At 41.8% G+C, this 21,518-nt stretch overlaps 1 protein-coding gene across 1 annotated transcript in view; it reads right to left on the bottom strand.

Annotated features, from left to right (window-relative positions):
- SRBD1 (S1 RNA binding domain 1) overlaps window positions 1-21,518 on the bottom strand; it is a 142,334-nt gene that overhangs the window by 8,260 nt on the left and 112,556 nt on the right. The window contains exons 18-20 of the mRNA XM_064158381.1: window positions 18,021-18,127; window positions 15,442-15,618; window positions 11,678-11,830 (exon numbers count right to left, since the gene is read on the bottom strand). Coding sequence (XP_064014451.1) covers window positions 11,678-11,830; window positions 15,442-15,618; window positions 18,021-18,127 — 437 coding nt within the window. The remainder of the gene's footprint in view (window positions 1-11,677; window positions 11,831-15,441; window positions 15,619-18,020; window positions 18,128-21,518) is intronic.

Here is a 21,518-nt window from a genome sequence, read left to right as displayed (position 1 = left end):
CAGGTAGTTGTAGACAGCAATGAGGTTCCCCCTGAGCCTCCTCTTCTCCAGGCTAAACACCCCCAGCTTCCTCAGCCTCTCCTCATAGGGTTTGTGTTCCAGGCCCCTCACCAGCTTTGTCGCCCTTCTCTGGACATATTCCAGCACCTCAACATCTCTCTTGAATTGAGGAGCCCAGAACTGGACACAGCACTCAAGGTGTAGCTTGACCAGTGTTGAGTACAGAGGAAGAATAACCTCCCTTGTCCTACTGGCCACACCGTTCCTGATGCAGGCCAGGATGCCATTGGCTAAATATTAAAGAGAAGCTATATATTTATATATATATATAAATATTAAAGAGAGATATATATAAAGATACATAGAGGCACATATATATATAAATATTAAAGAGAAACTATATATTTATATATATATAAAAATATAAGAGAAGATCATAGAATCACAGAATCAACCAGGTTGGAAGAGACCTCCAAGATCATCCAGTCCAACCTAGCACCCAGCCCTAGCCACTCAACTAGACCATGGCAATAAGTGCCTCATCCAGTCTTTTCTTGAACACCTCCAGGGACAGTGCCTCCACCACCTCCCTGGGCAGCCCATTCCAATGCCAGTCACTCTCTCTGTGAAGAACTTCCTCCTAACATCCAGCCTATACCTACCCCGGCACAATTTGTATGTCTTACCTTTTAAAGTCAGGTTAGGGCTCAACATGTGTATTAAAATATTTCCAAATAAAACATTTTCATAGTGATTACAGATGTCCTTTTAAAATATACAACTATATTTAACAGGATTTTTAATGCTATCATTTTCACTCAAATGAACATACCCTGGGAGCACTTAAACAAACAAACCATCCACAATATAAAGTACAAGTCTCAGACTGCATTGTGGTGCATGATATTGGTAGTTTCTATTTTCAAATGTAGTTGCTAAGAACAAAGTGCTTCCTTAACAAAAAAAAAAGCAAACCAATGACTTCCTTTGACAGTCACTTCAAGGTCAGAAAAATGCCAATAGAATTGGTAAAAAGACTGGGATATGGCCACTGGGGGTGGGGGCTTGCTCTTGGTTTTAATATTCATAGTGTTAAATTATTTCACTACAATGTATGAAATATCTCCCCCAATTTGCACATGGCAGCTCCAGCTGCACAATGTAAGAACATGAACACCAAAGCACAACGAAAGGTAATATCTTCCTAGCTACATATGTGAACTGATTAACGTGGTACAGTAGTTCAAGTGCTGTGTTTATCTAGGTCTTGGTTCTAATTTAAATCCCCAGAGACTCAAATGTATTTGATAGAACCAAATAATCTACAGAGTGCCCTTCCTTCCTCCCTCTTCTTTCCCCAAAAGAAAGGAATTAGATGTAGAGAGAGGAAAAAGTAAGCACACCCAAAGCAATAATCTCACTCTGATCTGGAAGTGAAAAGTTTAACAATAAATTAAAAAGGTATCCAAGGTTACAAAGGTTTAGGAAAGAGAAAAAACAAATACAAAATGTGTAAATGCAACCAGATTTTGGTGGTAAGGGGTTTGTCTGCCTTGTGTTGATGGCCATGTGGTAAGAACCAGGCACAGGATGGTGATGCTGGTAAGCAGGGAGCACAGAGGGAGTGCTGCTTTTTATAGACCTTTAGACAGGAAGGGGGAGTGGGCTAACCATGAATCATCTGGTGGTGTTCACACCCACCCCTGGGGAAGGGTCAAGACCACCTAGGGTCAGGTCACTCCCCCTGGAGGGTTAACCCTGTACAGTCTACTAAAAGATAAAACCTACAGAGAATTTAGTAGAAATTGTAATGGGAGAGATGAGATGCATTTTCTGAAGTTAGGCCATCATTGTGAGATACACTACCCTTATTTCCTTCAGTTTTGAGTGAGTGAATGAATGGCAAACGTCCTGTTCAAGGCACATAAAGAAAGAAAAAGCTGCCAGAGACTTAGGAAAGTCAGAACAGAGTGAAGTTGAGTGACACTGAGTTTTATGGTTTGGAGATTTAGAGGATACAAGGAAAACTCTAAAACCATCTTAGTTTTAAAAGCAATCTTGTGGTCTTGCAGGACCTGACAGAGAATGGTCATGTTAGTTTTAAAAGCAATCCTGTGGTCTTGCAGGACCTGACAGAGAATGGTCATGTTAGTTTTAAGAGCAATCCTGTGGTCTTACAGGACCTGGTAGAGAATGGTCATGTTAGTTTTAAAAGCAATCCTGTGGTCTTACAGGACCTGGTAGAGAATGGTCATGTTAGTTTTAAAAGCAATCCTGTGGTCTTACAGGACCTGGTAGAGAATGGTCATGGCTAAATCAGTGATTTTTTTTATTTAATACATAATTTCATCCATCTTACCCAGATAAAGAAAGAAAGAAAAGTAGCATAAATGTAACAAATAAGCACATCATGTTCACTTAACATACACATCTGCACAAAATTATAGCTCAGTCCTTGAAATGCTTAAAAGACAATGCAAATTTCATTGGAATGTAAAAAGCAGTCAAAAAAGAATAAAAAAACACTACCAAGAGAAGAGCTCAGTAACTTCTTAAGAAGTTACTTTAAGTGCCCCAAAAAGCTTCATATAATATGCAGGAGTTCTAAAGCTCTGCAAGGGTTTTAGTCACAGTCATTTCTGTTTTATGTAATCATTTCCAGCAACACAATTTAAGAGCTGGGAGCACTGGCTTCATTACATTAAAGCAACACGATATGCCATTACATCTTGTCACAGTGCACACAGGAATTAATGTTAATGCAACCTAATCACACTGCAAACAAAACAACTTTGCATTAGCCTGAGCTCTGCTAGGTACAGCGTACACTCCTGACAGCAGCAAACTCAAGGTAGGCAGATGTTTATGTTTTAGTGATGTTTTGAAATGCAAAAGCATCATTTGCATTCTGCAGATGTTGACTGTGCTTGTCTCACTAGTGACACAGGGCCTCAAATTTGACTACTGGAGCAGATTATATATCAAACAATATCTGTACATTAGTCTCTGCAATTAGTTGCTGGACGCAGGAAGTTAAAGCTTTGAATGTATTTAAAATTGGTTTAGCTAGATAAGGATATTGAACAAGGAAGTTCTTACTCAAATGCATAAGTTCTTAATATTATAGACTGCATGCAAAAGATGAGAAAGTGCTCTGTTTCTGAGATTTTGAACATATAAATGTAAGAAACAACGAGTTTCTAAATGAGAAAAGGAGACACAGTTATGCTGCAGCATAGACCACTTTGCTACCATACTATTACACATGTTGTTAGCCGCTGTTTTCGTGAGTACTGATACAGAACAAACAGCTGAAGTGTAATCTGACAGAAAATACTGGAATATGGTTAGTTATTGTTGTGCTAGTTTGTGCCTAGCTAGAATGTCCTGGTGAGAAGAACTAGATTACAGGCTGGGAAAAGAAAACAATGGTGATGTCTACTTCACTCATAGGCTTACTGAGATGTATAGGAACAAGAAATAAAAACATAGATAACCACTTCTGCTGGGGAACTGGCCGAGCTGCATCTCTAACCTCAGCCTCTGTATCTTTTCTAATCCACTTTGCTTCCTAACCCCCTGGCCGAGCTTCCATTCTTCCTTGGGACTGAGGTAAAGTTGAGAGGGGTAGGGGGAAGGTGAAGGGGCAGCTGGGAGCCCCTCCTGGGGACTCAGGTTTCTGGGAGGGCTGTTGTGTTTCTGTATCACCTTTTACCTTGTCTATTGCTGTCGATAACTGTATATACTGTAATTATCTGCTTGTATACTAAGCTAAGCTGTAAATATAAGCTTCATTCAATTCCCAGAGCTGGCTGAGTCTAGCCTGGGTGATTTCCAAAGTGTGTGGGGGCAGGGAACACCCAAACCATCACAGTTATCCATTAATAAAAGTAAAGCACTGGCACTACAGTTAAAGGAGACCATTCCATTAAAAAGTTCATTTTATTTCCTTCTTTTTTTTTTTTAAGGAAGTTACACAAGTCTGAAATATTTCAGTGAACATAAAAATGCCACCTGATTTATGGGTGTAGCATTTAAAGCCCAATGGGAGGATAATTATTTGTTATTTCCAAGTCCTTCTAGTCATTCTCATTAACTTTATATTTTACATGACAGAGAAATTCCTAACATGCCTTCACTGAATGGCATTGGCCAGTGAAAGCCTTTTCTGCTTTTCTATTCACTGACCAAGTAGCTTTCAAAAATATGTCCTCTAAAAATGCAGCTACTAAGTTAACATCCAGACCTGTGAATGTACTGGCCTTCAAAAGCCAAACAGATCCTGGGCTGCAGCAAGAGAATTGTGGCCAGCAGGGTGAGGGGAAGTGATCCTCCCCTTCTATTCCGCACTGGTGAGACCCCACCTGGAGTACTGCATCCAGTTCTGGAGCCACTATTACAAGAGGGATATGGATGTGCTGGAAGGTGTCCAGAGAAGGGCCACGAGGATGATCAGAGGGCTGGAGTTGCTCTGCTATGAGGAAAGAGTTGAAGCTGTTCAGTCTGAAGAAGGTTCTGACATGACCTTACTGTGGCCCTTCAGTATCTGAAAGTGGTCTACAAGAAAGCTGGGGAGGGACTTTTTAGGATGTCAGGTAGTGATAGGTCTAGGGGGAATGGAAGAAAGATAGAAATGGGTAGATTCAGTGAAGAAGAAGTTCTTCAGCATGATTTGGTGAGACCATGGAATGAGTTGCCCAGGAAGATGGTGGAAGCCCCATCCCTGGAGGTGTTTAAGGCCAGGCTGAGTGAGGTTCTAGACAGCCTGATCTAGTGTGAGGTGTCCCTGCCCATGGCAGGAGGGCTGGAACTAGATGACCCTTGTGGTCCCTTCCAACCCCGACTGATTCTATGATTCTATGAATATAAATCAGCATTTATTCAGCTTAATGGTTCTAATTCTGCAAACCTTCTCTTTAATTAGAATTAGACATTTCCTGCTGGAAAGAGTCATAATGTTTCATTAACTTACTGAGCTTAATTTTTTTAAAAGAGCTTTTAAAAGGGAAATTTAAGACTCCAATAAAAAGTATTATGTTGTACAGTAAGTAGACTGGATGCCCTCACACATGTGCAAGTATGTGCAAGCATGGTCCTACTAAAGTGGACAAACAATGTTTCTTCTGACTTTGTAGTGAATTTAAGGAAAGACATCCTATCACAGTAAACTGCTGCCCTTGGCAAGCTGTTCACCTCAACTGCATTATTAAACAGAACACAACCATATACTTTCATTACTCAAACACAGAATCACAGAAACATCCAGGTTGTAAAAGCCCCTCAGGATCACCAAGTCCAACCTAGAACCCTACTCTACAAGATTTGCCTTAAACTATTACCCTAAGCACAACATCCAAACAACCCTTAAACACATCCAGGGTGGGTGACTCCACCACCTCCCTGGGCAGCTCATTCCAGTCCCTGATCACTCTCTCTGTGAAAATCTTTTTCCCAATATCCAATCTCAACCTCCCCAGTCTCAGCTTGAGGCCATTCCCCTTTGTCTGTCTCCAACTACCTGTGAGAAGAGACCAGCAGCAGCCTCTCCACAATGTCCCTTCAGGTAGTTGTAGACAGCAATGAGGTCTCCCCTCAGACTCCTCTTTTTCAAACTAACCATCCCCAGCTCCCTCAGTTGCTCCTCATAAGATTTATTCTCTAGGCCCTTTCCTGGCTTCGTTGCCTTCCTCTGGACCTGTTCCAGCACCTTCACATCTCTCACCATACCAAGTAACACCATACCAAGTAACTATTGGAACTCCAATTTCTACTCCTTTTAAGCATTGCCTCAGTTACACAGGGAACCTAGACAGGAGCAAATCAGTCTGGCAGAGAGCTGGAAACACAGTTAAAGGACACACATCCAGTTGCATAAAAGGCAGAAGAGCAAGACCTTTTCTGTTCCAAATGCCTTTCCCTAACCAAGAGTGTTCCTTCTGCATTTTCTGATGTCAGGACTCGCTTCCAAAGCTATCACATGTAGCTTTTCTGTGGCACCTGAGATACTACAGGTCAGCTGCTACATCCACCCACGTAAAGAGTAGCAGAACCATCAGAAATATCTGAATAGTGGTCAATGTATCTACACTGGAATATAAAATATTACCAACAAGTTATTTGCTGAAAGAAGCATCAAATCCAAATGTTACTTTGGTGAAGAATGACAGTGTGAATGAATGCTTTGCTGAGGTCCTTCTGAGGATACCAAACAGCATTACCAATACTCAGCAAAGGCTGAGACATGAATCTTCAGTGTAAGTCACTCTAAGTGCAATGAAAACTTCTCTAAAGGTATAACCAACTGCAGCACTGTCCTCTGCCAGGCAAGGTTGTAAACCTGGATGATTAGCCAAAGAAGATCCTCACCTGCATTATACTAAATCACATCTTGAGTTCTTTTATAAATACTAGCAAAATATTTAAGCCAGCCTGAAATACAACTCGTCAGCCAGATACTGCAACCTGTGAGCAGCAAATACACATTCCAAGTGGCAACCCTTTGGCAAAAGGCTTTCTAATGAGATTTAAATAAAAAACAATTTATGTTGAGATTCAGTCACAGAGAAACAACTGCACCTAGCAGATTGATTCAACAGAGAAAAAGCAGTGCACTTTCTTTCCAGCTACTTCTGGTTTCTAAGCACAATCTGTTTCCCCAGTTCTTGGGACTTCCTAAACCTCCTTGGTTTTCCTAACAGCACTTTCACAACCTGTACCAAGAAAGTGGATGTGCTCTACATGTTGTACCAACTGTATGTAGAAGATTCTCCACTATATAGTAGCTTTCACATGGAGACTTTTCAGAAACTTAAACCATAGCTCTGTTCTGCAAGAAAATAGGCTGCCCATGAAGTTTTATTTATCTAACCTTTAGGAAGCTCTGATTCATAACATTTAGGAGTGTTTGTAAGCTCGACTGCTGCGGATGAGACAGCCAAGCTTTGACAATGTGGAAACCATGAACAAAAATGTTTTAGTCATCTGCAGAGTACATTAAGTCACCAGTAGGATGTTTTCCAATTATTTTACAGAAATTGCAGAGATTTTAAGTTAAGATGTTTAAATGTCATTAAATCAATCATGCTATCACCATTTGTGCCACTTAGTAAAGATTACATCAGCGTTTCCATTATAACCCCCCTATTTTTTCAGGGGTTTCTAATTAAGCCATAAAAATTGGCTCCAGCCTAAAGCTTGGCAACCAAAGTCACCACTTGGGAGCAATTCTTTTAACTTGCCCTTTTTTTTTTATTTTAATGGATTGGCCTTTCAAGCTACAAAATAGTTTAGAACAAGAAAATTAGTGGTTTCAAATTCTGGTGAACTTCTATCCCTCAAAAACATTGTTTTAAAAACTGATAATTTTATATGTCATAAAAGCAGTGGATAAAAATCAGCTTATTTTATTTATAAAGAAATGTGATTTCCATTAACATTTTTAATCTAATGAAGTTTTCAAAACTACTTTCTGCGGTAAGAAAAAAGGCAGGTGAAGGCCACACCTTGAGTACTGTCTTCAGTTCTAGGCTTCTCCTAGGCTCCTCAATTCTAGAGAGATGTTGAGGTACTGGAACGTGTCCAGTGAAGGGCAATGAAGCTGGTGAGGGGCCTGGAACACCTTATGAGAGCCTGAGGGAGCTGGGGGTGTTTAGCCTGCAGAAAAGGAGGCTCAGGGGGGACCTCATTGCTGTCTACAACTACCTGAAGGGAGATCATAGCCAGGTGGGGGTTGGTCTCTTCTCCCAGGCAACCAGCAACAGAACAAGGGGACACAGTCTCAAGTTGTGCCGAGGGAAATATAGGCTGGATGTTAGGAGGAAGTTGCTGGCAGAGAGAGTGATTGGCATTGGAATGGGCTGCCCAGGGAGGTGGTGGAGTCACCATCTCTGGAGGTGTTCAAAAAAAGACTGGATGAGGCACTTAGTGCCATGGTCTAGTTCATGGACAGGGCTGGTTGGACTGGATGATCTTGGAGGTCTCTTCCAATCTAGTTGATTCTATGAATTACATGATTAACAATTAGTCTTTAAACCTAGTTTAAGATAATTATGTTATTGAAGACAATTTGATCTTCAGGTTCTCAGAAGCTTTCTCAAGAACACAGGCTCAGCAAAAGGGAATTACAAAGCCCAGGCCTGTTCACTGCCTAGCAAAGTCAGCAAAACTTGTCAATAGTCCTGATAAGCTTCGGACTGAATCCCCCACGCAGTATAGATTCTGAGCAGAAGTGTTCCTTCGTTCATACTTAGGCAGCATATTTGTTTGCAAAGCTGTTTGTGTAAGTCCCAAGAAGCTGAACAGCACATATGTTAGTTTTGAAAACTCATTTAAAATATATAACCATTGCTAAATTATCAGCTGCTTGAGGGGAGGATGTCTTGCTTATATTTAGCCCTTGTGTCATCAGTGTCAATTTCTAACACTATGCTCCTTGGCTTTTGTATATTTGCTGCAGAGTTGTATTTTCTTTCCTTCAAACAAGTTATTTGGAATGAAAAAGTTTTATAGATTTCTCCCTTCCCCACACTGCCTTCCAATACCAAAGCAGTGTGTGTTCATACAATCTATACCATAAAGTTATCATCTTCATATTTAATGAGCTTGAAGAAACTCTTTTGATTGCAAGAAAGGGACGATCTTGATGCCATAGAACTTGAGATTAATGATGATCAGATTGAGGCAGTCTAGAAGGTTCTTAGAGAGTATGACAGATAGCTCCTTGACAGAGTTGGCGTGCCAGCTGACCAAGGGTGAGGCTCTGCTCGAGCTGCTGCTTACAAATAGAGAGGAGCTGGCGGGAAATGGGGTGGTTGGAGGCTGTCTGCGGTGCAGCAACCATGAAATGATAAAGTTTTCAATATGCAGTGGAACAAGAAGGGGTATCAATAGAACATCCACACTGGACTTCTGGAGGGCAGACTTTGGCTTGTTCAAGGGACTAATTGAGTATCTTGGCAAACAGCCCTTAAAAACAAAGGGGTCCAGGAAGGTTGGACCTACTTCAAGAAAGAAATCTTGAAGGTGCAGGAACAGGCTGTGCTGATGTGCTGAAAGCACAGGGGGAAAAAAAAGGAAAAAAGAGGGTGTATCACCTTTGGAAAGAGGGAGAGGGAACTCAGGAGAAAAATGATGCTGCTAGGTCATGTAGGACGAAAATTAGGGAGGCCAAAGCCCAGTTAGAACTGAGACTGGACACTGCTGGGAATGATAACAAGAAGTGTTTCTACGAATACATTAATGTCAAAAAGAGGGGCAAGGAAAATCTCCACTCTTCATTGGACAAGGAGGAGAATACAGTAACTAAAGATAAGGAAAAGGCAGAGGTACTTAACACCTTCTTTGCCTCAATTTTCAATAGTAAGACAGGTTGTCCTCAGGACAGCTGCCTCCTGAGCTCATAGATGGGGTCAGGGAGCAGAACAGCCTCCCCTGTAATGCAGGAGGATGCATTTAGAAACCTGTTGAGCCTCTTGGATCTTCTCAATTCCATGGGACAAGATGAGATCCATCCTAGGATGCTGAAAGAGCTGGCAGATGAGCTGGCCAAGCTGCTCTCCATCATTTATCAGCAGTCTTGGCTCACTGGAGTGGTTCCTGAAGACTGGAAGCTGCCAGTGTTGTGCCCATCCACAAGAAAGGTCAGAAGGAGGACTTAGGAAATCACAGACCTGTCAGCCTGACCTCAGTGCTGTAAAAATGCAAAGTCCTATTAAGACTTTTTTTAGATAAGAAAATTAATCTTTATGAATTCAGAAAAAAATCATCATATCTGAGGCTAAAAGATGGTTTTGGATGTGCAACTCTGTTCTCCTGGAACAATAATCTCGACACAGATAAGAATCCTAAAGCATCTAGCTACTGCTGGAATTAGGTCCACTATATTTTAAGAAAAAAAAATTCCTTCACCACAAATGACTTAAAAAAATAAATATGTGCTGGTTTATGGTAGAAGCTAATGTTTTTTCAAGAGGACAAGCAGTGTTCAATTTCAACCAGTGCTGCGACAGAAAAGATCACAACTCATACCAGCATTCACCAGCTGCAGTAGGTTGCACACACAGAATCCTAGTGACTTTTTTCTGACCTATACAAAAACCTTTCTCTTCTTTTAGCCTAAGGTCACTGAGCAAAACCAGTGAAGTGTTCATGCAATTTGGAACTCTATTTACATAGATGTGTGTGTATATCTGTATCTTAATTAGATCTTGCAATATCAGGTTTTAATTTTAAAGGCTTACAAAGACATATCTTGACATATGTCTGTGCATTTGTGTGCACACTCAAACACACAAATTCTCACGACCAAAGTTCACTAAGCACAAAGTTTGATTGACACATGCTGAATATAAGCAAGAATAGAACAGGGGGACTCGAGTTGTGCCAGGGGAAGTCTAGGCTGGATGTTAGGAGGAAGTAGTTGCCAGAGAGAGTGATTGGCATTGGAATGGGCTGCCCAGGGAGGTGGTGGAGTTACCGTCCCTGGAAGTGTTCAAGAAAGGACTGGATGAGGCACTTAGTGTCATGGTCTGGTTGAGAGGCTAGGGCTGGGTGCTAGGTTGGACTGGATGATCTTGGAGGTCACTTCCAACCTGGATGATTCTATGATAAGAACGGTAAAAGCAGTTTTTAATGATGCAGAGGTATTAAGCTACTGCTGACTAAACATTTGCATGGCATTAAAATTAGGTAATTTTAAAGAACAAATAAAATGTTGTTTTGGTTATGGTCTTTTTCGAAATATATAGGGGCAAGGTAGAAAAAAATATGAGGCTTTAGACACTTTAAAACAAATTATTTGTGTCCAGAGAAGGGCCACGAGGCTGGTGAGAGGCCTTGAGCACAAGCCCTATGAGGAGAGGCTGAGGGAGCTGGGATTGTTTAGCCTGGAGAAGAGGAGGCTCAGGGGTGGCCTTATTGCTGTCTACAACTACCTGAGGGGTGGTTGTGGCCAGGAGGAGGTTGCTCTCTTCTCTCAGGTGGCCAGCACCAGAACAAGAGGACACAGCCTCAGGCTGCGCCAGGGGAGATTTAGGCTGGAGGTGAGGAGAAAGTTCTTCACTGAGAGAGTCATTGGACACTGGAATGGGCTGCCCGGGGAGGTGGTGGAGTCACCATCCCTGGGGCAGTTCAAGGCAGGATTGGACGTGGCACTTGGTGCCATGGTCTAGCCTTGAGCTCTGTGGTAAAGGGTTGGACTTGATGATCTGTGAGGTCTCTTCCAACCCTGATGATACTGTGATACTGTGATTTGTCTCCACAGTTTGCGAACTACAAGTCCAAACTGAAAGTGATGTGTAGCCTAAGAGAGCTGGCAAGCAGAAGGAAATTGATAAAAGTGAAAAAATGCCTCAACGAGGTGGCAGGTGAAGAAGACAGACTTATGGGAGAGAAGCCTGGTGAAGCTTTGAGAATTCACTGATTTCCTCCTTGAAGAACAATGTGGAAAATAGAAGTCCAAGGAATAAAACTAAAAACTTGCATCCACATAAGAAGCAAAACACACCAACTGAAATGCTTTTCTTGTAAAGACCATTTTTCTCAAAGAAAGGGGAGAAAGCACCAAGCTAATATACATGTTCCCATCTGAAAACGCTGAGCAAGCTGTTTTCAGAAAAATCAGCACTTCCATTGTTAAAATTGACAGTGTCAATAGTCCAAAAGCTTTCCCACATCTTACCTCATTGCAATGTTGTAAGACTCTGGATGAATGCAAGTTTGGTCCAAAGGATTGGGCTGTCGTGAGGCACATGGTGTTGGTTTGCTCTTCTTTTTACCCTGTGCACTTGCTTTAGTTAAAAGTGCATGACTTCCAAGTTCAGCTTTCTTACTACTGCTAGAAATCAGAAACAAACATGTCATTCTCAATGAACAAACTCCTAGTGCAGTGCCCACATGTGAGAAATGCATTCAGATTTCTACATAACGTTCTTTTGGGGTTTTTTTATCTACAAAATCCCTAAGAGGTCATCGTGGGGGAATTTTAACAGTACAATTGTAGCATAAAAATATATCAGTGTAGGCATAAATTAATTGGCAATAGAAACAAACACTGGGAAAGGATTCTGTGCTAAATCACAAAAGATCACAGGATGTTAGGGGTTGGAAGGGACCCAAAGAGATCAGCAAGTCCACAGCAGGACTATACAATCTAGCCCAGCTCACAGAGGAATGCATCCAGACAGGCCTTGAAAGTCTCCAGAGAAGGAGACTACACAACCTCTCTGGGGAGTCTGTGCCAGTGCTCTGTGACCCTTACAGCAAAGAAGTTCCCCCTTGTGTTGAGGTGGAACCTCCTGTGCTGCATCTTACATCCATTGCTCCTTGTCCTATCCCAGGGAGCAAGTAAGCAGAGCCTGTCCCCCCACTTCTGACCCCAGCCCTCAGATATTTCCAAACATTGATTAAATCCCCTCTCAGTCTTCTTTTATCCAGACTATCCCAGGTCCCTCAGCCTCCAGTATCCTAATCATCCTTTTAGCCCTCTACTGGATTTTCTCCAGCAGATCCCTGTCCCTCTCCTACACGTGGCTGAAACTACAACTAGCTCTTATAATTTGTTGCATTATTTAATCATCTTCTTCCTTCCTCAAAAGATGTCAAGGCTTTCTAAACCTCCAGGGGAAGCTTGTGTGACAAGATGGGTATTAGAAAGCTTAACCTCAATTTTGACATGTGTTCATGGTGACAAGATTATAAAGAAAACCCACTGCAATCTATTGTATAATTTGCCATTTGGATAGGATCTTCTGTCTATAAAATGGGGACAACTGCATTAACCTACCTGATAAAGATCTTTTGAGAATGTTTTCATACTTACCTGTTGATTAACAATCTGCATAACTCTACATTTGAATAATCCATTAACAAAATCTCCAGTTTGTACCATCTTTAAGGAATCATAGAATCAACCAGGTTGGAAGAGACCTCCAAGATCCAACCTAGCACCCAGCCCTAGCCAGTCAATCAGACCATGGCACTAAGTGCCTCAGCCAGGCTTTTCTTGAACACCTCCAGGGACAGTGACTCCACCACCTCCCTGGGCAGCCCATTCCAATGCCAATCACTCTCTCTGCCAACAACTTCCTCCTAACATCCAGCCTAGACTTCCCCCAGCACAACTTGAGACTGTGTCCCCTTGTTCTGTTGCTGGTTGCCTGGGAGAAGAGGCCAACCCCCACCTAGCTACAGCCTCCCTTCAGATAGTTGTAGACAGCAATGAGGTTCCCCCTGAGCCTCCTCTTCTCCAGGCTGCACACCCCCTGCTCCCTCAGCCTCTCCTCATAGGGTTTGTGTTCCAGGCCCCTCACCAGCTTTGTCTCCCTTCTCTGGACATGTTCCAGCACCTCAACAGGAAGTAAATGGCACTGCAAGCACACACACAGAACAAGGTAAGTATGCAAGTGCTGAACATCAGAGCTCATTAAACCACATTTATTGACTTCCTGTGCTTGAATTTCTTAGGAATTCTCCCCAAACATTGGCCAAACCAAACAATGATCCATTTCAAATCAGAAGAACTCAAATCAAGATTTGCTTAGAACAGGAATAAAAAGCTAAAGGTCAAATCTATCACTATTTCAGGGTTTCAAGACCATTTTGACTCCTAGTCAGCATTTAGGCTTTCTAAAAAACCTTTTTTCCAAGCAGGTGAGATCCATCTTTGTGTGTACAGCACACTTAAGACTGGTACATTTTTTCAATCATTTATAGCTTTCCTTAAGGAAAAAAATGTGTTCTACTGGCAAAGGCTTCTTTCTTGCCTCTCTTTGGTTTGTTTTTGTCTCCTAAACCACAAGTACTTCCTGCTTTTTCAGGACAAAAGTGGACACACTGAAGCACTTGGAACTAGCGCTTGCCCTTTGCCTATGGAGGTAGATATATGCAGAGGCAGAAATGCAGACAGAACTTCTTCTTTCCACAGCAATTTAGAAAACATCCACTCTTTGTTAACTTTCAAGTACAAAGCACAAAAACTAATCCACACAGCGCTCTATAAACATCAACATGATGGAAGATGACACAAATGAAGCCTTCTCAGAGTTAATTTAAAGGATGTTTGGGTTTGCCACTTGGGCCCACAAGAAACGGGGTGGAGGCGATGGTGTTAGAACTTTACTTTGGCCTCAAAACTCCAAAGTTATAGCAGATTTCTCAGGTTATACAGGGTTCTCAAGTTTTATGGAATCTGACTAACATCACAAGCATGCTCCAGCAAGGAAAAAAAATTACCCAAAACAATGTTCTTAAACATTTCACCAGTGAACTTTTTGAAAAAGGAGGGGGAGGGGGGAAAAGGGGCAGGAGAAAAAAAAAGGCATCAGCCTTTTTCCTTCTTTTATTTTACTGCAGCATTCACTAGAAAAGGTCTGTACAGCATAAGACCTATCAATCATCTACAGCCTTAAAAGCAATTCTTTCGGTCTTCTGGTGCTTACAGTGTGCACCATTTGGCCTGTAGCATGTGTCTCCCTGCCAGATGGGCAACCAATCTGTATACCTTCCATCCGGGCAGTAAGCCAGTCCTAATGTGCCTACCTCCTGCCTGGAAGTTAGACATGTGCTGTTTGGCCAGCAGCAACTGGGAACACAGTATTGCTTCTAAGCATTGGGTTGGCTGAAAAGTAGCATGGGCTTCCCAGGAAAATATTTTTTGAGAAGAGTCAGTGGCAAAAGGGTGGGGATGGTGGTACCACTATGCCCTTTCTAATCCTTTTTGCTGGAAAATGAAATGGGAAAAGAAGGATAAGAGACACTGCCCCAGAAAGGGCACTTTCAGTTGTGGAGAGAAAGGATTTCAGGTCAAGAGGATCACGATGAATGTTTGGTTACAAAAGGTAAAGTTTTCATTCAGAAACAGGGAATGGGATGGCAGGGAAAAGGATGACCCACCACTGATAAACTGAAGTTGGGAAAGGACTTCACATTTGAGACTAAAGGTAGTCTCATCGTTCTCACTGCTGTCTACAACTACCTGGAGGGAGGTCGTAGCCAGGTGGGGTTGATCTCTTCTCCCAGGCAACCAGCAACAGAACAAGGGGACACAGTCTCAAGTTGTGCTGGGGGAAGTCTAGGCTGGGTGTTAGGAGGAAGTTGTTGGCAGAGAGAGTGATTGGCATTGGAATGGGCTGCCCAGGGAGGTGGTGGAGTCACCGTCCCTGGAGGTGTTCAAGAAAGGACTGGCTGAGGCACTTGGTGCCATGGTCCAGTTGACTGGCTAGGGCTGGGTGCTAGGTTGGACTGGATGATCTTGGAGGCCTCTTCCAACCTGGTTGATTCTATGATCTTCAATCACTGACTTCAAGAAGCTTATTTGTTAAGACGTGTTTCAGAACCCAAAGGCCTACAATTCCTCACCTCTCTAAGCCTGTAAAACAGAAAAAGGGAGAAATCTTCTCAAACCATTTTGGACTATTTAGTCAAGAGAGCTAACATCTGTATTACCTGCAGAAGGTCTTTATATATTCTTGATTGATTCTGATAAATCCAGCGCACTGTTGGAAGGATTTGGGACCCAGACCTTTAACTTCCTTGAGCTGTTCTCGGTTTATAAATGGTCCATTCTTCTCTCGCCATTCAATGATATTTTTAGCCCTGTTAGCATTCAGTCCTGCAATGTGTCTGAGAGGAAAGTTTACAGAATACATCTATTACCATTGAGCATCAATGTCAGTGCAAATTCATTACAAGGATACATGTGACCACAGAAAATCTGGTGTACAAAACCTAAAAACAACTAAGAGATTTGTCAACAGACTAAAGGCACCACCTGAAAAACGATCCCTTCTCTTGCTTCTATGGAAGGAATCCATTCAAGTCAAGAAAACCTTGTACAGCAATACAGTTCTGCAGATACCTGACTAGCAAGCCAGGGACACGTAATTTATGATCTGTTGGCTATTTCTGTAACGCCAATTCAATCTGTCATGTCTTATGGCCTGCCCCCAGCTGCCCTCGTCAGGAAACAACGTGGTGCCTGCAAGGTTTGGGACAGATAAATTGTTCCTGCGAGAACTGCTCCCTCTCAGCTCCTCTCTTCCAGCAGTACCGCAACACCTTGCCCCAACATGAGTGGTGGACATCTGCTATTCAGAAGGGGAGTGGTTGGAAGCAGCCTGTCCTCCTCATACAATTTAACAGATTCACACAGCTTGTTCCTTTTCTCTCAGCTGCTCTCGAGATGAAAGAACAGCTAGGAATAGGCTGCATGAGTTGTTACGAGAGCAAGCCAGATATGGCAAAGAATTTACCTGTGAAGTGCCACTGCAGTTAGCCAAGTTCCTTCAGGAAAGAGTGGATTTGCTGCATGTTTTCTGTATGCAAAGCTTTTTGTGTATGGAGTATGTTAACCACAGAGAGAGGGAAAAGAGCTGTGGTGGGGCAGTTACTCCTGGTACTAGAGAAGGCAAAGTTATCCATCTGGCTTTCTATACATATTTCAGATGTTGTTGTTCTAAGTCAACAGCAGCAGAGACCTGTTTATGGAATGGCATGGACTACTTCTAGACAAAACACCACCATCAAACGTGGCAAGAATAGTCAAAATTGGGGGGGGGAAGGGAAAAAGACTAAATACTTCCATTAGTCTCATCCTCAATCAGAAGGTAAAAAAAATAATCCAAAGCTAGTGAAAGCTCAGAATCAAATTGGAGAGACACACCTTAAATCAGGGAGAAAATACAAATCACAGGAATGGAATTTTCTCCAAAACATTCTTAGACATAAACATTATGAAATCTAGCTTATTTACTCTGCAACAGGAACATGACACAGTTCATAGACTTTTCCATTGATGAGCTCAAGTCTTTTAAGTATGATACTCTGCATGAGTATGAGACTGCATCTACGCAGAACAGCAGAATTGAACTGCTGAGCCTCAAGTTAGATCCAGAGCTTCATACAGCACATGTATATCAGCATGATAAGCTATGTTAATTAAACCAAACACAGTACAGATGGTATCTTTGTCACCATGTCTGGATAGTGTAACCAGAGTTGATTTTGCGGGGACACAGCAGCACCTCAGCCCGGTGGCCTCTGCTGAACTGTGTATTGCAGCCATACCCTGCAGAAGGCTAAGAGTGTTTACCCACTGTACTCGCACAGGCAGGCTTTCACTCATGGAATAAAAGCTTGTTAGTCTCATTTACCAATAGGCATTTAGTGATAGCTAAATCAAATCTGAAAGAAGGTAAGACAGAAGGTTAATCGGCAGTCAGCCTAAGCAACAGTCACACAGGAAAAGAGTATGGAAGAGAAAGGGGGAAAAGGAGAAAGAATAGAGAATGCTTTTCAAAATAGGGAAAAATTTTCTTCAGAAAAATGATTCTAAGAAGGTAGAAAATTAAAGACAGAGCTAGGAAGAGCACATTTTTCCTGACGTTCATACCTGTAACTAAGATTATGACATTCTTCTCCTTCTCCTCCTACCTCATAATACAATAGAAACATTTTTGCTCTCGAGAGGCTGTTCAACTAAACAGTGCTGAATTCTACACACTCAGGAGAAAGAATGAACATCTACTTTTCAGATGAGAGAAATAAAATCCAGAACATTTTCCAAGTCAACATGGCATAATTACTTAAAATATCCCATCAGTAAAACCAGCTTTTTTCCCCCAGCATTTTCCCCTCAATACTTGCATTTTTCTCCTTTCCTCACCTGTTGCACTTAGCAGCATCTACACAAATACCTTCTGAGAGACAGAAAGTGCACCTGAAAAATCTCTTTCTGAGTGTAAAAGTACAACTTGCTTATCTCAAGTTTTTCTAAAACTGGATTGAAATTTTTAAATATCTGTTTTTCTCCCAAGGATAGTTTTATCCTGGAGAATCACACATTCCCTTCAAAACTTCACTTAATGATTCAGTGAAATACTGTCTTACTGTGTCATTTTCATGTAATTGGAAGTTTAACACACGAGCCATTTGCTCCAGCTGAGCTTGAGTCAGATGGCAGACTAAACAGAGACTCTGTGATCCACAGCCATGTAATTACTGGAATAGGAAAACGTTTGACTCACCTTAATAGTATTTCTGAGCAGATGTTAATATCAACTCCTACAAAGCTGACACACTCTTCAACCACACTGTCCAGAGTTGCTTTGAGTAAAGTCTGTGATACGTCATGCTGTGGAATAAAAATGGAGATATCAGGTTACTGAAATATCAAAGCGTACATAAAGAAGAACTGCAAACAACATTAACATTAAAAAATAGTTGCTAGAACTTCTCAGTACCTTATCTAAGTGTGATGGTTTGGGTATTCCCTGCCCCCCCCCCCCCCACACTGTGGAAATCACCCAGACTAGACTCAGATGGCTCCGGAAATTTGAATGAAGCTTATATTTACAGCTTAGCTCAATATACAAGCAGATATTTACAGTATATACAGTTATAGACAGACATAGACAAGGGAAAAGGGAATACAGAAACACAACAGCCCTCCCAGAAACCTGATCCCCCAGGAGGGGCTCCCAACCACCCTTCCACCTTCTCCCACCTCTCTCAACCTTACTCCAGTCCCAAGGAAGAATGAAGGTTTGGCCAGGGGGTTAGGAAGCGAAGTGGCTTAGTCAGAGAGATGGCAGAGAGGCTAGAGAGAGACAAATGCAGCTCTGAGCTCCCCAGAAGAAGTGCCTTATCTATGTTTGGATTCTTGTTCTTATACATCTCAGTAAGCCTGTGAGTGAAGTAGACACCACCCTGTTTCTCTTTCACAGCCTGTGATCTAATCCTTCTCACCTAAACATTCTAGCTAGCTTCAAACTAGCACACTAAGGGCACCAGTTAAAGATATAAATTCTAGAACATATTTTAAAAGGTCTACATTATGTCTTGCAACACTTTTGCCACAATAGAAGTCCCTGAAATAAGCATTCCTCACATTTCTGAGTTATTTGCAGGTTTGGGGTTTTTTTTCTCTGATTTATATAACTCTTTCCCTGCATTATGTGAAAACAGAAGTATATTACACATAATGATTACTCAACAGTAATGGTTCTGTTTGTCCATTATGCCTTGTCTTTAATCTGATGTGTACTTACCTATAACATCAGCTTATCAAATTAAGACAATTCCAAAGCATAAGGCAGAAAAATGATCACAAATGCTGTACTTTTGCACCTCCATACACAAACAGTCACCAAATTTATGAGCACCGTGCTACAGTACAGTTATTTACCAGAAGAACAAGCCAGGTATAGTATGAGGCTGGCCAATACAGACGGCACAGTGAGGCACAGGAAGTTTCATGTAAACATCAGGAGCAATTTCTTCACTGTGACAGTGACAGAACATTGGAACAGGCTACTCAGGGAGGTTGTGGAGTCTCCCTCTCTGGAGATATTCAAAACCTGCCTGCACATGCTCCTGTGTGATCTGCTCTAGGTGATCCTGCTCTGGGACTGGATGAGCTTTCGAGGTCCCTTCCAGCCCCTGACATCCCGTGATTCTGTGATACATAGCAGCCTCACAGCAATATGATGTTTCAGATTTTGAACAGACACTTCTGGGACAATTGGCAGATCCCTCACCTAAGTACCACTAAGGGAAATGCTTCCCTTTTCTTTCCGCTACTATTCAGAGTGCTCCCCGTTTTTCCCCTCCAAAAGAAAATCAGTCACACTTGTCTTGTCAGAAGGTGAAAGTTCCGAAGCTCAGAGATTTCTTTGCCTCTAAAATGTAGGCATACTTCAGTCTGTAATAGCTAGCTTCCCATGGAAGCCCATCAGTGCTTAGAAGTCTGACCTGGAGGGAGAAGCCTCTAAACGCAGGAGCTAATTCAATCATCCTGTTGGCTCAGCTCCTACATGTCACTCATGTAAATCAGGGTTTATCTGTTGTGGTTTCCTGATGTACTTATTTAGGACATCAAGCAGGGTTCAAGCCAAGACATCAAAAACTTTATCCACTACTTTGTTTCACCTTCCAAGCCATTTGGATATTTTAAAGATTCCACAGTTAAATGTAACATGCTGATAGCACCAACCCCAATGTACTAATATTGTAGTTCATCAGCTAGTGGTTAATTACCCAGACAACTGTTTTACATACAGGAACGCAAGCCCCTTTATCCCAGGTATGGTAATGAGATGCATTTGCATGATGAAAACCACAGTAAAGTTACTTAGAAATGGGAAGTGCAACATTCACCAGTATTGCTCCTCTGATCTAAAGTTCAGGTGTGAAAAGCAAGTGCTGTCATTTGCACATAATCCTGGCTTCACAACCACAAAGTCTGAGTACACTTGGCAGAACAAAGGCAGTTTCTACTTAGAGATGTGCTACTACTAAAACGCAAAGGTTTCTTTACAGAATAAAGATATGCAAACAAAAAAAACCCCACACCCTAAAATAAAATCCATGCTTCTGTTTTTCTCAATTACTGGAGATACAACTGCTCTTTGTGAGGATGTCCTTCCTCCTCCTGCCATCAGGTGGGTAATACAGTAGAGCTTCCAGCTCATACAAGGATGCATTTACATGACAGTACAAGAAGCAGAATAGAACTATTCAGAAAGCACACTCAGACTTTCCTCCTCTTTGACAAGTACAGCTGCTAAATGCTGGGCCAGATTTTCTATGACAAAACATGAATTTAAAATGTAGTAAGATAAAGTTACTCAATTAATAACTCTTTTAAAAAATCTCATTATGATGGGGGGAATCAAAAGGAGAAAAAAACCCAAAACACACTACTTGAAATGTCTTTCTGCTTTCAGGAAAGGTACTCCAAGGTACTTGGAAGTTGATTATTGTATAGTTTTACATGTTACATTAACAAATTTCATTAACTGCAGCACTTCTTGGCCACCTCTTACAAAAATCTTGGTCTAAAGCAACTACTCAGAATATAAAGTAGAGTCTGTAGGAAATATTGCTGTTTCCTAGGTTTCAGTCTCATTCCCTTAGATGTCATGCCTTCAGAAGGAATAACATTCATTTGTGTGATTCAAAACTGAGACATTCATCATCGCCTCCACAATGACATAACAGCATTGGGTGTATCAAAGAAAGTATTCCCTAGATCAGGCTCAATCTTTCTAAGCTGTTCTTTGGAAGAGATTTGATTCAGCAAAAACTTTATGTCCCAGTCTGCTGAAAGTGAACCTCGATAGCTATACTCTTTGCAAAACCAGGAAAGGATATATTAAAATCAAAAGCTATGCATCCAGCTAGTGGAAAGAAGACCAGGCACACACATGCCATGCTACTCCTTCACTACAACAGGTTTGTAACAACAGGAATCCCTTTTAACTGTTGCATTAAGCACATCAGAATAAAATCTGAGTAAGTTAAAGAAAATCTGCACATGCTTAGGATGGAGAGGTTGGGCAAGGAGAAATTTAATGATGTTCAGCAGGGGCAAATGCAGAGTCTTGCACCTGGGAAAGAACAATCCCATGGATCAGTATAGGTTGGGGACTGACCGTTGCTGGAGAGCAGCGAAGGGGAGAGGGGCTTGAGAGTTCTGGTGGATGGAAGGATGGCCATGAGCCAGCAGTGTGCTCTTGTGGCCA

The sequence above is a fragment of the Pogoniulus pusillus genome, chromosome 18 (genome assembly GCF_015220805.1).
Source record: "Pogoniulus pusillus isolate bPogPus1 chromosome 18, bPogPus1.pri, whole genome shotgun sequence".
NCBI classification, from domain to species: Eukaryota; Metazoa; Chordata; class Aves; order Piciformes; family Lybiidae; genus Pogoniulus; species Pogoniulus pusillus.
This window is presented reverse-complemented; position numbering and strand designations above follow the sequence as displayed.